General features: G+C 33.4%; 1 protein-coding gene across 4 annotated transcripts in view; it reads right to left on the reverse strand.

The window, feature by feature from the left end:
- TOP2B (DNA topoisomerase II beta) overlaps window positions 1–16,737 on the reverse strand; it is a 58,999-nt gene that overhangs the window by 6,729 nt on the left and 35,533 nt on the right. For all 4 annotated transcript variants that reach the window (XM_077865429.1, XM_077865427.1, XM_077865431.1 and 1 more), the window contains exons 19-31: window positions 15,445–15,566; window positions 15,104–15,252; window positions 14,341–14,572; window positions 12,648–12,782; window positions 11,890–12,090; window positions 10,694–10,889; window positions 10,458–10,549; window positions 7,241–7,396; window positions 7,018–7,101; window positions 6,056–6,250; window positions 3,010–3,154; window positions 2,635–2,796; window positions 859–1,060 (exon numbers count right to left, since the gene is read on the reverse strand). In XM_077865429.1, the coding sequence (XP_077721555.1) occupies window positions 859–1,060; window positions 2,635–2,796; window positions 3,010–3,154; window positions 6,056–6,250; window positions 7,018–7,101; window positions 7,241–7,396; window positions 10,458–10,549; window positions 10,694–10,889; window positions 11,890–12,090; window positions 12,648–12,782; window positions 14,341–14,572; window positions 15,104–15,252; window positions 15,445–15,566 (2,071 nt within the window). The remainder of the gene's footprint in view (window positions 1–858; window positions 1,061–2,634; window positions 2,797–3,009; window positions 3,155–6,055; window positions 6,251–7,017; window positions 7,102–7,240; window positions 7,397–10,457; window positions 10,550–10,693; window positions 10,890–11,889; window positions 12,091–12,647; window positions 12,783–14,340; window positions 14,573–15,103; window positions 15,253–15,444; window positions 15,567–16,737) is intronic.

Genomic DNA, 16,737 nt, shown 5'->3' on the forward strand with positions numbered 1-16,737 from the left:
ATTTTTCTGTCTCATATGCACAGGAATGCATACATACACAGAGACACCAGAAAAACTAATGATTTAATGTAAGACAATGGAAACTAGCAAAAGCTAAAGTTATTCAAAATACTGCTACATTAAATTTTATGATTAATAGAACTATTCCAGAATCCAACATCAGTAAATTACTGCCAAAAACCGAAGGAGAAAGCCTGAATCTATAAGTCATCAGTAATCCTATTTCTGATCTTAGATTGCATACGATAAAACACTTCTTTAACATAGTAAAGCACTTCCTTTAAAAATCTGGAATAAAAAAAAATAAATAAAAAATAAAAAATAAAAATCTGGAATAGCTCACAAACTTCACATCCTACACATTGGTGTTCAATACTCTCTGGAGGCCAAAAAAAGAAAAAAAAATCAATCAAGGCCAAAGTTAGGAAAGAAAATTAAACCTCCCAATTCTAAAGTTTTAGTAACTTCTTTTAACTATGTTGTTGGGCTGTGTCCCATAGGCCTGCTGCCTATTTTAAAAAAGAAAGTTTTACTGGAACTCAGCTATATTTATTCATTTACATACTGCTTATGGCTGCTTTCTTGCTACAACGGCAACAATGAGTAGTTAGAACAGAAACGATATGATATGGCCTGAAAAGCCAAAAAATATTTTCTATAGAACCCTTTACGGGGAAAAAACCCTGTCCATGCGATAAGATATAGCAATAGTTCTGTAAATAGCCACAATACTACCCAGATTTTTTTCCTTTGTGAGGAAGACAAATTCTTAAGACACAGCTTGCTATGAGATCTCTGATAGCTGTGTAAATAACTAACTGCACCATGTAACTGAATAGTAGTTGCTTCATTACTTACTCTGGAGTAGCTTTTGATTTGCCTGGTGAAAATGTATATTCATCTTTATCTAGGCCATCTGAAGGAACGAATTCATCTTCCCCATCATTTGTTATGGGAGATGCTTTAACTTTCAATTCCTCTAAATCATTATTGTCATCATCATCATCAGCATCATCATCCTCTTCTTCTGAGAAATCAAATGTGTACTTAGGTCTTTCAGCTAGGAGAAAAATAAAAGTGAAGGTTAACTTAAATCCAGTTTTACCCATGATATATTATGAATAATACATTTGAAAAATATTCCAGCTATCTCTAAAACTCGGAAAAAGAAAGAAAAGCATTCAGGAAAAAAAAAAAAGCCAACAACTTTGGCCTCAATGACTTTGATAATGTTAAATGTTCATCGTAGACTTCCCAGGAGGCTAATGTGGTAATGCTGCATATGGTACAGGGGAGCATATACTAATAAGATTAATTACTAGGGAGCTATTTGTCATACTCAAATATCAATTCAGAAATAGTGGGGAATATAGGCTATTGTAAAAGTGACTACTAAGATTTCCCACTTTTACAATTACAAAAGACCAATCTTACTAGTCTTAGAGCTCAACTTTCTCTTAACAAGAGTGCATAAAAGCTTCTATCTTCTATTCACAGTAGTTTTACTATGAAATGACAAACAGTAATAAATGAGAAAAAAGTAGAGATAAGACCTCAGGATATTACTAAAAAATAATTTAATATAAAGCATACAGAGGAAGACACATTGGATAATGCAAGTAACTTTTAGAATTTCTAACATCTACTGTGGAATAAAATTTTTTAAACATTTGGGTGCTAAATAATTTTATATTTCATTTTAGATGTATGAAAATGCCTATATAAATTTTGAAGCATCTAATTTAATAAATTAATTTTCAAAAGTTACTCATGTTAATTCACCAACATTTTATTACTTCTGCACATTAGGAAAATAAATTCAATCGCTGGTGATTAGAGAACCAAAGAATTTTAAGGCCTGACCTATAATTTTTTTTTTACAAAAAATTTATTTTTTATTGGTGTTCACAATTTGCCAACATACAGAATGCTCATCCCGTCAAGTGCCCCCCTCAGTGCCTGTCACCCATTCACCCCCAACCCCTGCCCTCCTCCCGACATATAATTTAAAAAGTATCTCCCAGAGGTTAAAACAACCATTTTATTGTATCATTCATTTTAAGTAGATCAGGACTTAATAAAACTTGAGAAAAATCTATAAAATAGGACACTCAATTTTTAAGTTATTTGAAGACTTCAAATTAATGAATATTCAGAAAGCATAAAGCTGCATATTCAGAAAGAATAACAAAATGATATCTTTATTTTAATTCTAGCTTTGCAATTATATAAATTATGCTATGTGCATGGAATCAGACTCCTTAAGTAGGAGGAAATTTTTCATGAAAACAAACAAAATGAAACTAAACTACAAAGCACTTCTGATCTATCACTGTTGGTGTTCTAAGATACACTTTTACCAAACATCTTCAAACCACTGAAGGAATATAACCCAAACTTTCTAATAAAATGCAATAAAACTTGATTCACTTTATAGCAATTATGTTCAACTTTGCTTAAAAACATCATTCTGTAAAGCAATTTTTTTAATTTTGTGAACTATAACTTCTGAAATACTAATAATTTAGTACTTTAATAGCATTGATAATACTAATAACACCAACATATCTGAGTAATACTAACTTGGTCAATATACAATATACAATAAAATAAATATAAAATGTATCAGAATACCAGCTGCTCTCCTAAGCAAAGAATCTCTTGGAATAACCACAGGTTCTGTTTCTTCCAAATCACTTTCTGACTTGGATTCATCATCTGACCAAGGATTCCGTTTCTTCACTTTCTTTGCACTGGATTTACCAGATGATGTAGGTGTTTTTCTCACCCTGGTACCTAACAACAACAACAATACGATATGTATCAATACTTGCACAAATGTCATTAGTAAAAATAAAACTGTTAATAATGAACAGTTAATTATAACAAGTGTTCACGAAAACTGAAGACATTACATCAACTACTTGACGAAAAAGCATAAAAACAAAACAAACAAAACCTGTACATATATATATGTTTTCTCACAAAAAACTTTGTAACAATCCTCACCAGGCTCCTTTTTCTCCCTTTTGGGTTTGGGACCTTTATTTACAGGAGCTGACGGGATCAATGCCTCTTCTCCAGTACCCTCTACTGGTGTTCCACTGAATTCTTCATCAAATTCTACTTTTACTGCTGTAGTATCAAGGTCGCCCTACACATTAAACAAACAAATAACCAGAAGTGAAAATAAAAATTAACATCATACATTTTAGAGATACATTTCTAGCTATAGATCACTTCTTATCAGTTAAGTAAAAATAAAATAATAAAATTATTTATTTTATGATTCTACTGAGGTCCAAATAGAGGATTTTGACCAGACCTGTTTTACTCTTTTTATCTACAGCAAATGATACTGCTTACCACTCTAATATTCTGATACATTCTATGAGATGATGGCTACTTAAAAGCAACTGTAAAAAAATAAGGCAGCTTTTGATTATCAAAGGGACTTTCAAACCAATAGCAAACTACACCAAAGGGTACCTGCAAAATAAGTTTCTATATGTTCAGGCCTCTACGTACTAGAAAAAAATCAGATTATTGAAGGAAGATAAGCAACACATGTCATGTACTGCTTGGCATTAGTCAAAGTATCCCTACCCTGAGATTATTAAGACAAAGAAAGACCCAAGGACAGGTCATCACAATACAAATAACATATATGGAGGGAGGTATAAAAGTAACCCATGGGAAGAAGTGAGCATCTCTGCTGAGAGCAGGGCCAGGAAAGATTCCATGGAGAAGGGGCCTTTCTCATTGGGTTTTTAAAGAATTACGTATGTTTGCTAGGTGAGCAGAGGGAAAGAAGAGCATTCCAAGCAAAACACAGAGAAGCATGATCGCCACACTATTTAGGGAATCACAAATAGTCTGCTAGGATTCAAGGAAACGTAAGAGGAAAGAGTACCCACACAGAAACATAGGGAAGCACGCAGTTGCTAAAACACTGAATACCAGAATCTGTGTGTAGTCAGTGGGAAGTCACTGAAAACTTTAAACCATTTGTGCGATAATCAGACTTATTTTTGGAAATATCATCTGGTAGTAAGAAATTAAACAGAGATAAATGAAGTGGAATAAAGTAGGAATCATGATAAAATCACTAGAAACAGGAAAACTAATTAAGAGGAACACTTTACATCAAAGAAAACTCATGGAATTCCAAGACAGTATCAATGGGGACGAAGATAAAGAGGGTGGATTTTGGAATTGCTTCATAGGCAGTTAATAGGATTTATTTTTATCTTTTTTTTTTTAAGATTTTATTTATTTATTCATGAGAGACAGAGAGAGAGGCAGAGACACAGGCAGAGGGAGAAGCAGGCTCCATGCAGGGAGCCCGACATGGGACTCAATTCTAGGTCTCCAGGATCCCACGCTGGGCTGAAGGTGGCGCTAAACCGCTAAGCCACCCAGCCTGCCCAGTTAACAGGATTTAGTTACTGATTAAATGAGGAAGTCCCTGGTTTTGAAATTGTTGATGATGGCTGATAAGGCACAGAGGTGGAAGAGCTTTTGAAATCAGGATAATGGGCTCAGCTTCAAATATGTGGAGTTTGAGGGGCTTTGGGCATTCAGGTAGCTATATTACCCTGGCACTCCTGAAAACATTACAGGTTAGGGACTAGATTTAAGAGTCATCAGTGTGAGGGCAGCCCCAGTGGCTCAGTGATTTAGCACCGCCTTCAGCCTGGGGTGTGATCCTGGAGACCTGGGATCGAGTCCCACATCAGGCTCCCTGCATGGAGCCTGCTTCTCCCTCTGCCTGTGTCTCTGCCTCTCTGTGTGTGTGTGCCTCTCATGAATAAACAAATAAAATCTTTAAATTAAAAAAAAAGTCATCAGTGTGAGTGAAAAAAAGCTCTGGGCATAGATGAGGTTACTTGAGACTGTGTAAGGTTAAGAGAAGAATGCTAAGAACAAACACCAACTGAAAAGGAGACAAGCCATTTCCTAAGGAGGAACCTGTGTGTAGCTAGGAAGCTAGCTAGGTAAAAGGGAAAATAGTATAGATGTAAAAAAAAAAAGAAAAAAAAAAAAGAAAAGAAGTAGTATAGATGTCAATTTATCAGAACAGTAAAAGAGCGCAATGTTTCTGGTGTCACATGTTCCTATGCTTTCAAATATTAACTCGGTATAGAGAACTCTCCAATCTCTTACTCCAGCTCCAAGGCTCATTTCCTGAGCTCTAATAAGACTACTGGACTTATCTACATATCCACATCCCCTGGGTTCTAAAATCAACCTGCCAGAAACATTTGCCTCTCTCTTTTAGACCATCATGCCTCCTGTTTCCTCAACTCTGAACAGCTCTCTCAGGAGTTTCCTTCTTCTGGCTAACTCTTGCCCAACATGCTGGAGGGTAGGTAAGCCCCATACTTTTAAATCCTCAATAGCTCTAATCAATGCTAATGACAGAAGAGGTAGTCCTGGTAATTTTTAAACTAAGGGTAATAACAAATAAATAGTAAAAAATAGCTTACTTTAAAAACTACACAGACCTTTTTCTGTTTATGAGACTTCTTTAATTGGCCATAATGTAGAACTAAAGTTTCACTGTTAAGCTGATATATTTTTTTGGTTTTTGTTCCATGATTTTAAAGTAGAATGCTTCTAAATAGAGTATTTCTATTTTAAAAATGTAATCAACTAAGTAGCTCTTAAATATATATATGGATCCCTAGTTTACATTTTCTTTCTGTGCACCAAATGCTCTCATAGAACAAATTATTTCCTATCATAGTGAAATATATTAGAAACAAAGCATGAGGGATGCCTGCGTGGCTCAGTGGTTGAGTGTCTGCCTTTGGCTCAGGTTGTGATCCTGGGGTCCTGGGATCGAGTCCCACATCGGGCTCCCTGCAGGGAGCCTGCTTCTCCCTCTGCCTGTGTCTCTGCCTCTCTCTGTGTCTCTCTCATGAATAAATAAATAAAATCTTAAAAAAAATAAAGAAAGCATGACTTAAGCATACAGTAAAATTAAAATACATATATACATCATGATGAGGATGGAATCCCCCAATGAGTTAAAACAAGAGATATGTCATACCTTTTTCTTCTTCAGCAACTTTTTGCTGGCATCTGCCTTCATAGCAGTAATTTCAGGAACTATTCTTCTCCCATAGGGTGAGGGCATTGTCTCTTCCAATTGAAGTTTCTTCACCTTAGGTTTGCCAACTTTACCTTTTATTGCTTTTCCAGCCATTCCGGCCAAAATATCCTCTCGTTCTTGAGCTTCCACTTTCTAAAGTATAATTATAAAGGGGGCAAGGGGAAGAGGGTGGGTACATAAATAACTCATTAAAAAAAGACAATCACTACTGCATAAGAAATTAAAACTAATATCATGCATTCAGTAAGGAATAAACCTTTCCTTTTAACTGATCTAATCTAAAATAAATGCAAAAAAAACCCCACAATAATTCTAAATCAAAAGACCTGGGTTGTAGTCCTAAGCCTAACTAGTCTCTCATTTGTAAAACAAAAAGGTAGTAACTAAACGATCTATATGGTCCCTTCTAACTCTACGATCCCATGATGTATTGGGCAATTTTAGAAAAAGTTTAAATTTTCTACATTTTTTTTTTTAATTAGAATTCTACCTGGAGAAAACTAAGTTATAAAGAAAAAAAAAATCAAAATGTCTCTATTATAAACCTAAAGACACTATTATTCTACATTATAAAAATCAAAGTACCTATCATATATATTCTCTCTTGCCTCTTTTGGGGAAAAGAAACTGAATCAATAAGCTATTTTGAAGTCCTTTAAGAAAGTTAACAAAAAGTATCAGAATTCAATTTATTCTAAATCCCTACTCCCTATAGCTTTTTACATTAGACCTAACGTTTCTTTTTAACTTCATGTAGCTAGAAGCTTAATCCTAATGTGGCTTATAAACACATTCAACTTTACAGAGTTAAAAGAAACTAAAATAATTAAAGAAGAATTCTCATTCTTATTTCATAAACATTACTTTTCCAAATATATTTCAATGGAGACTTAACCTACATCCAGTTCTTCGACAAATGCTGCTAAGTCTTCTTTCCAAAGATCTGAAGGAGACTTTCTTTTAAGATCATTGACCTCTCGCCCCTACAATAAGAAAGTAGTATAATTTAAACATTCAGTAACTTAATAATGTACAAAGGGTAAATCAAAATACTTCTTTTTGGAAAAAGAAATGGATAATACTGAAATAGTTTCAAATTATTTAACCCACAAAAGTTCATACTTTTGCATCTCTCTGTTTAATCAGTTCTTCAACTTTTTCTTTAGTAAGAGACCACAGAGACATATTTAAAATATAATTAAAATCGGGGCCTGAAGGAGTTCCTGAATCAGAGGAACTATCATCATGCTGGTTTTGTGTTTCTTCCTCTTCTGCTGCCTGTAAAAAATAATAAACTTTATATTAAAGTCCTGTATGGTATCAAATCAATGCTGAATTTTACTGAATATTGAGTTAAAAATTCCACAAATGCTATACTTTTAATAGTCTATCTTAAGGGTGGTTGGGATTCTTTTAGGTTATCTGCAGGATTACCTATAAAAATGTATTTCCTGGGATCCCTGGGTGGCGCAGTGGTTTGGCGCCTGCCTTTTTGGCCCAGGGCGCGATCCTGGAGACCCGGGATCGAATCCCACATCGGGCTCCCAGTGCATGGAGCCTGCTTCTCCCTCTGCCTATGTCTCTGCCTCTCTCTCTTTCTCTCTCTGTGACTATCATAAATAAATAAATTTTTTTAAAAAAAAAGCATTTCCTATAAAAATATTCTAAAAATACACAATAATAAATCTTCAAAAGGAATGAGTATATTCAGTCACCATTTATCTGGGAATGTGATGAAAAATTAACTGCTTTGCCCAGGCACTAAGTCATGAAATGAGAAGATACCACATCTTGAAATTAATAGAGTAGAACTAATGTTTTATCACTGTATCTTGTCAGATTTTTATGTTGGTGAGTGAATGAACAATTTGAAAGCCAAAATAAGTATCACTTATGAAGAATGTTTTACAGTTGTAATATAAATAAATATGCTGAGGTACAGTCACTCATTATGTATGATTTCTTAATAAAATTTCTAAAGCAAGAGTACTCATGTAAGAATGAACAAAAGGTTCAATTAGGAATTTAAAAGCTGGTAAGTTAGAGTAAGAATTGTGAGGGCTATTCTGAAACTTTATTTATAAGGTCTTTTTATCATAGAAAAGATTGCAGTAAAAAATCCTCTAATGCTAGTATTAAATTTCAAAATTCAATGAATTTAACAGAAGTTATTATAGGTGACATCACTTTTCAGATTTTAAAAATAACAACAGCCATTAAATAAAACTGCATCTAAGTTGTTTAAGGCACTCAGATAGTTAATGACTGAGTTAACCATGACACTCCATGAAACAAAAAGTTCACTTTTGGTAACCAAAAAAGAAAAAATTGTTTTCATTTTAGTTTAAAATTTCAGTAAAATAATGTGTATATACAAAGTAAAATTTAGTGTACTTTCAAAGGGATAAAAATAAAAATTGCAAAGCAACATGCTTCATTACATAAACAAAACTATAAATTCAAATTAAGCAACAATAGCCAAATTAGAAATGCTATTGCTGAGTTGATCAATGATTAATAAGTACCTAGACAAACAGTACTTACGACAAATTCTACCATTTTAAAAATTCTTCATGAAACAGTGTGTTTGTATGGAATATTTAAGTTGTTACACTACTATTAAAATATTAGGGTGTCATAAAATCCTGTTTAGATCCATACTTTAGAAGCTTATTTGTTCTAGGTTTTGATGACACCCAAAGTATTGTAAATGAACACTCTATGAATATATGTGTATCTATCCTTGTTAACATGAAGATAACTAAGGATATTATCAGAAATCAAGAAAAATAAACTTTTCAAGTTCCAATAACAGAATTCTATTATGTTTAAAAAAAAAAAAAAAACTCTAATCTCATAACTATCTGCTTTATAATTCTGTCTCCTCCAACTCTATACAATAGGAAGAGTACCTCCTTTTGTTACCTTAACCCCCAAAGTGGACACATGGCCAAGATACTGAGAAAATTTTGATGGTGACAATGAAATTACTAAAACCAACCACTAAGTTTTACCCATGAAGTCTACTTCCACTGGAAGGGCATTCTCAAATCCTAAATACCTTTATCTTTTTTAACTAAGCATTAAATTTACTAGCTTACTAAGTTAATTTTTTTAAAGATATAGTTTAAACCAACAATGATACAGAGGGCAAGCAGTGTATAAACCATAATTGTGGGATTCAAAAATGCAGTAAAACACATTAAAAGGAAAGCAAAGTGCTTGGATCATCTTAATTTTGAACACTCCCCATCTTGTCCTACTACCCCATTTTCCCCAAATGGTAAATAAGCCTATTATCTTAATATGTAATTGCTAAGTATATAATTTATTCTAATTTTACTTGCTCTGATATCTGGCATTCTATTGACCAAAATTTTTTAAAGCTTAAATAATATAAACAAAAGCAGCATATCAATGTAGTTGATAAAAAATATGGAAAACATTGTGGGTTGAGAATTCATAAATGTTGGAAAGTTTGAAGTTTCAGTTTAAGTTATGTCATATAATCATAACTGTATTTTTTAAGGATAGTAATATTATCAGTATCATATATACACAACATTCTAAATAAAAAATTAGTCATTTCCACTATTTTCTTCCTTTCATACATTTGTGTTCTCAATCACAATGTTATACTGCCTTTTTAAATTTTTCTTTTAATTATTACACAACAGCAAGAAACTAATTCTTGAGAAGAATCTCAAAGTTTCAATATTCCAGTCACCAAGTACTAGTACTTTATAATCTGAAATGGACAATTTAATTAATAAAACATCAGACTTTTAATCTGAAGTTCCAGGGTTTAAATCTCTAGTCCAAGATCTAAGCACAGGACAAAACATATACTTGGTGCTCAATACATACTATATAATATTGAACATTTTGTCTCTAGTCTTTCCAGCATAAACCGAAACATACCAAGTGAATTGTGACTGGATACCATACTATGACCATAGTAAGACCAGTGTGAAATGATTTATGTGCTACCAGTGTAGTTCCCAGATAGTTCACATGCATCACAAAAACCACCACCACAACTAACACCCTTTAATGGCAGGCTCAGAAAAAAGGCCAAGGAGACTGAGCTACCTTCTCACACCTGGAGTCATTTCTCCAGGCCCTGGTTGAGTCACACTGGCAAAGTGCTTTGTGGTGGGTGTGCACTGCAAATTCCTGTACTGTATCTGTTCTGTGGATAAACAGAAGACTTCAGTCTCTAAACAGACAACTTGGCACCTTTATAGCAGTACTAAATTTAAAATTTAGGGGTTGGGTTTTTTGTTTTGGAATTTGCTTTTAAAAGCTTCTCTGAATATCTTGTTCTGCAAATGATTACCTTTTCTTGTGCTTCTTTCCAGGCTTTCACTGGGTCAGATTCATAACCTCTCTGGACTAACATTTGAATCAAATCTTTCTTTGACCTATTCTCTATGTGAGGGAAAAATAAAGTTAGGATCAAGAAAAGAGATTCAATTTGTATTTGTTTATATTCTACTGATAAAAATGTCTTCTATTTAATAAACTTTTTTTTCCATTTTAACTAATGTTAAAATTTTAAAGGTTGCATCTTACCTATAGTAATTTTTCCTTGTATCTTCTCTAAAATGAAACGGGCTTGATTGTTAAGCTTTGTAGACTCTGCTCCCAACATTCCTACAAGCCATTCCTTACGTAAACCATAATAACTTAATCGTAAATCAAAGAATTCTTTCAAAATGTCTTGCACAGTTTCATACTTCTTGAGACATCCCATATGATCAAATAGTACCTAAGAAAAACACACAGTTTTTAAAGATGACATAAACCTGTATTGGTATTTTTAACTTGTATGACATCTACAGTATTGAAAATAACTATGACACACTTAAATGAACACACATCACCCCTAAAAGCTGTTGAAAAGAACCAAAACTATTAAGTATATTTTGCTAAATATTTTTTGGTGGCTCTAAGAACTGAATCCTTTCAATTCTTAAAACTATGAAAATATTTTAAATAATTCTGAAAGATAAATAGGTACTTTAAAAAAAAGGTTCTAATTCAAAATGGCCATAAAACCATCTAAGAAATTTTTTTTTCAAACCCAAAACCTTTTATATCTAAGTTTACAAATGTTAAATTTGAAGTTCTCTCTACCCCACATACTCAATAGATGTGTATTTGTCTCTTTTTGTTTGTTTTTAATTGTCCTATAATACAAACTTTCTCAACTTGGAGGAAAATTTTATTTCTTCTCTATCATTTTTCTCCTTTTTTCTGTCTTTCTTAGCAAATTATGGCAGTCTGTCTCAACCACTGTGCTACTGGATTTTTTCTTTATGTCTAAAGGCTAATTGAGAATGGAATGAAGGTAATCATATATGATGCTCACTTTCTACCTTTCTCCTCGATTATATAAAAACACAAATATACAAGTTTAATAAAGCAGATTAGAATTATGGGGAGATAAGTACTCCACAATTAAAATGCTAAAAGAGACAGGCATAAGGAACATGAAAATCCTGTACCAATCACTCCCATAAATTTTGGTCAGTGTGTGTATCCTGTGTGCTCAAGCCCAGATGCATAAATGCAGAGTTGGGATTGAGGGTGGTGGATAATAGTAGTGGATAAGAATCTAAAGGAATGAACCATCAGATTCTTCATCAAATATACAGGGGGAAAACTATTCAGACTTACTACAGCCACAACCATCATGAAACCAATTACAAAAATTCTACTTATGGCATGGAAAAAACATTAAATTAATAATGAATCTAATCAATTACCATGGAATTACAAGTAAGAGTAGTTTGAAGTTTAAAAACTTTGTGCAATCCAGCAGCTTCTGCTTGTGCTAGCTTTTCTTCAGTCATTTTCACCACAAATTTCACAGTTGTATCAGTATGATACTCTTTATAATCAGAAATTAATGCCGGTGTTTTATCTGTTCCATTTAGCATAGGTTCTAAAACCTGTTCTTTGTATACCTATAAAAGATTTAAAAATAAGTAATTCTTTTCCTGAAACACACATGTTCTCATACTACAAGTCATGAAAATTTTAAATATTCCCAACTCTGGTAGGATAAAAAGAAAAACCTCCCTCACTGTCATCTGTCCAGTCACCACAGAGGACAAAATACCGGGATCTCAATGGTGAAAGAAGATATACAACGTAATAGTTTTGATCTGCTCATACACCAAAGGCAAGGAAAAGTCTGAGCATATCAAGAGGATGACATCAACTACATCTGACAAGAGATGACATGCATACTTTTAGATCTGGAAGAGCTGATACTGACATGAATTTACTGACCATATTTATAAAGGTTGCAAATTAGTGTAAGTCATTCTACATTTAGAGAAATTAAACTTTTAAATTACTATTTGAATACTCAAGGCACAAATTCAATTGGATAGGTCAAAAATGTATATAGGAATTTTTGAACACTATATAGACTTCGGACAAACAATGATGGAATCATATTCTTACCGGAAAGTATTGCACTGCCCTTCTGACAGGAAGCTAAAATACTTCTACTAACCTGAGTCCAAGTTCTAACTGGAAGCTCTGTAATCTCTACTGTGTTTCTATCCACCACAAATATTTCACCACTGACAGCATACTGGTTTTGACCAAGCTCTTGGATCGTTCCTTTAAAGTTTTTGTAGTTAGGAAGCTGCAGAGAAAAATAAAAATAATTTAAGGCCCCGACTTCTCTCCTAACTCCCAGTGTGATATTTGAATGTCCCTTAGCCTATTGTCTACTGCTACTGACAGATTAGTATGACTGAAACTAAATTCCCCGTCGTCAAAAGTCCGTCTCCAAATAGTCACTTAATCTTGGATTCACAACCTCCGTTAACTTAATCTCAACATCTCCCAATTTCCAAACCTTAGCTTCAGGTGCCTGGGTGGCTAAGTCTGTTAAGCATCTGTCTTCGGCTCAGATCATGATCCCAGGGTAGTCGAATCAAGTCCCATGTCAGGCTCCCTGCTCAGTGAGGAATCTGCTTCTTCCTCTCCCTCTGCTCCACCCCCCCACTCTTGCACATGCCCACGCACTCTCTCTCTCTCAAATAAATAAATATATCTTTAAAAAAAACAAAAACCAAACCAAAAAAAACTTAGCTCCATCTTTCTATATACACATATATGTATCTACCTATATATGTTGAGCACATGAAAAGCATGTATTGACCGATTGTCTTAATATTCTAAAACACATCTGAAATAATTAAAACACTATAATCATAAAACATTTTATGCTTCCGTTACAAATATTTTAAAATACTTTAAAGTATTTATGGAAGAAAAGATTTTAAACCATATTCATAACATAATGGGGTTTTTTGTTGTTGTTGTTGTTTTAAAGATTTTATTTATTCATGAGAGACAGAGAAGGAGGCAGAGACATAGGCAGAGGGAGATGCAGGCTCCCTGTGAGGAGACCGATTTGGGACTCAGTCCCAGGACTCTAGGATCACGCCCTGAGCTGAAGGCAGACACCCACCTACTGAGCCACCCAGGCATCCCATGTTTTATTTTAAAATATAAGAATGAAATAAAACTTGGAGAGAAATATGTAAAAATATGAAGTTTGTTTTCATGTGCTGGTTTTATGAAGCATTTTTTCTCTTTGCTTATTTATATTTTCTACAATGAGCACTACCATTTTTGTTATACAAATACACTTTTACTTAAAGTGTATCATGATAAAGGGGAATTTCCAGATGATTTTAAATCATGTAGAAAAGAGGAGGTCACTTTTTGATAAGTTTTTCTTGGAGGGAGTTTGGGGCAAAAACAAGCATAGTGGATGACATAAGGGCAAAAATTTAAAAAATATGGGGATACATTAAAATATATACAATTTCTTAAGACTCCTTACAACTTTAATATGACTTAGAGAATAAAAACAAAGTTGCATATAATTTTGCCATAAGAACATTGTTCTCTATATAATTCAGTTACTTAAAAACCTGAAATATTAGAGATTTTTCATTTTCAATGTGATTTTTTCCCCAATAATCCTTATCTCCAGGCTTTTTCTAGAGCTAATCTCTTTTACCATAAGCACATATTAAGTTACACAAGAAGGTCTTTATTGTCTGCAATATGTTCCAAAATGAAAATGGTTCCATTATCTTTATAAAATGACTGTACGTTGTAGCTTACACATTATTTGTTAAATAAAAAATATAATATTATATAAGCAGTAAGTTCTAAATAATTACCATGGGATGAGGATCCAAGCCATCTAGCATTCTTCTGACATTGTTCACAATTTCTCTAGCATCATAGTTGGGTAGCTTACAAGCCCATCCAGTACCAATGCCCTCCGCACCATTTATTAAAACCATGGGAATTATAGGAATATACCACTCAGGCTCTACACGTTGATTATCATCATAAAGGAATTTAAGCAGGTTGTCATCCACAGCAGGAAAAAGGAGTCTTGATAAAGAGCTAGTGAAAGGAAATAAAGATAAGAAAATGTCCTGGTTTTAGCAATTAAAACATTATACATAGAAGACTTTACATTTTAAAAATTCAGAAAAATGTTTTTTAAAATTTTGAATCCATGTACTTAACAATACAATTTACCTAAAATAATTACCGAATACATTTCTCTCAGGCAGGAAGCCAGAATAAAATAGCCTTATTGTACTTATGTTGCTTACTTAATAATTTCTTAGTATTGATAAATTACATTTTATGGATTTCCTTTTACTCTCACTTAATCCCAAAACCCTTCTTCAGCCTAAAAAGTAAAGTTGGATCAGAAAAAAATCCTTACATTAATTAGGACTGGTTTCATCAATAATTCACAAACACTGAGATCAACAAACTTCATTCTATTTGCAATCAACTAATTTGGAACACACACCCTCGACAGAGTACCCTATCATCTCTCCCTACTTATAATTCTATTAAACATTTAGTTAGTTCCAATATACTTCAAGTAGACTTTATACCACCATATCAGCAAACTGTTACCTTAACATTGTGAAAATATAACGAGGGCTTGCAGCATCTTTGCCACCATGAAGCCGAGTTCCAAACTGACCAATAGGCTGAAGCAAATTAATGTTGTTACTTCCCACAAAGTTCTGAGCCAAATTCACAATAGTCATCATCAATGCTTGCTATAACACAAAAATATAATATTAACATTCTAAATTTACTATACATATTCCCTAATTTTTATTAAAACCCAAATTCTTGATTCTCTTACATTTCCAAAGAACTTATAAAAAGAAAAACACTTTATTATGCTTAATTATCATTCTTCATGCCAGTAAGTATAGTTTTCAACTGATTCCAGTTTTAATGCTTACTTCTCCATGATGATAAGCAGACATCTCTGCAACAGATCCAGCCAACTGAGCAACTTTTACTTCACGTTTATCATTCCTCTTGAAACAGGTAAATAAAACTTTTCGTTGTCCTGGTTTAAAACCTATTTTTAAAAAGAACAACCCTCTTTTAAAAATATTACTCCAGATACAGCTGCAATGTTTCTTTTAATGACAACAATGTCCTAGATACTCAAGAGACCGAAGAAGCAAAGATACAGTTTGCTTTTGAAAAATAACTGAAATTGTTACTTGAGATTCTATAACACAGGAAATACATAGTAACATGTTTTTATACCATCTCAGTCTATTCCAAAAGTAAGGTGCCAGGTAAAAGACCACCTTCCAGTCTTAAAGAACTGCTAAGTGGCATCAAATACCTTTCACAGGAGTTGCCGAGTTGTTGGACATTCAGGCATCCAAAGTTTTAGATGTAACTAAAGCAGCAGCAAACCATCAATGAGTCTAAAAAGTATATTGTTAGAGTATCCCAAATCAGAAAATCCTTATAAGGAAGAGATGTGGTGTGGCAATTAAGAATGCAGGCTTTAGAATCTCACCAATCTGGATACTCTTCTCAACTTGGCCATCTACCATTTGACTTTCTGCAAATTACTAAACCAACAGTTTCAGCATCCTCATCAGTGTAATAGAAGTAATTACCTTCCTAACAGGGTGATCATAAGGATTACATGAGATAATGCAAGGAAAGCATTCTGCTCCCTTATTATTCTTCTGGATAGAATCATTCTACTAGGCCAAAGAGCATAGTAATAAACTTTTCAGTATATGCTAGCTATCATCGTGGGCTCAGAGCATGGTAGAAACAAGATGACAAAATATGGCCACTTTCCTTGAGAATTTTATAATCTAATTGAGGAGGCAAAATTGACATAAGTAAATTAAGAGGCACACAATACTGGAATAGAAGCTTAGGTATCTGAAACCAATTTAGACTGCAACTGTTAGAAGAGACTTCATAAAAGGGATGTAACTTAAAGCTGAATCAGACGGATGGGTAGAACCATATGCTATTGGCTGAAAACCCAAGGAACCCAAAGATCAACTTGCTAAAAGTTATAAAATGAAAATTACATATTTCTAGATAGAAGGCAAAAATCTGCTCTAACTAGTGGGTACCAGTTTCTAAGCATTTTTTTCTGGCAAGTTTGATAAGTTAGGTTTGGGTACTAAGATACAAAGGTATTTTTAAAATTTATTCTTAGATGGTTATTTCAGAATTTATCAAAATACTTTTTACTTTATAAAGTGTGC

Source organism: Canis aureus, chromosome 22 (genome assembly GCF_053574225.1).
Source record: "Canis aureus isolate CA01 chromosome 22, VMU_Caureus_v.1.0, whole genome shotgun sequence".
In the NCBI taxonomy this organism is placed as follows: Eukaryota; Metazoa; Chordata; class Mammalia; order Carnivora; family Canidae; genus Canis; species Canis aureus.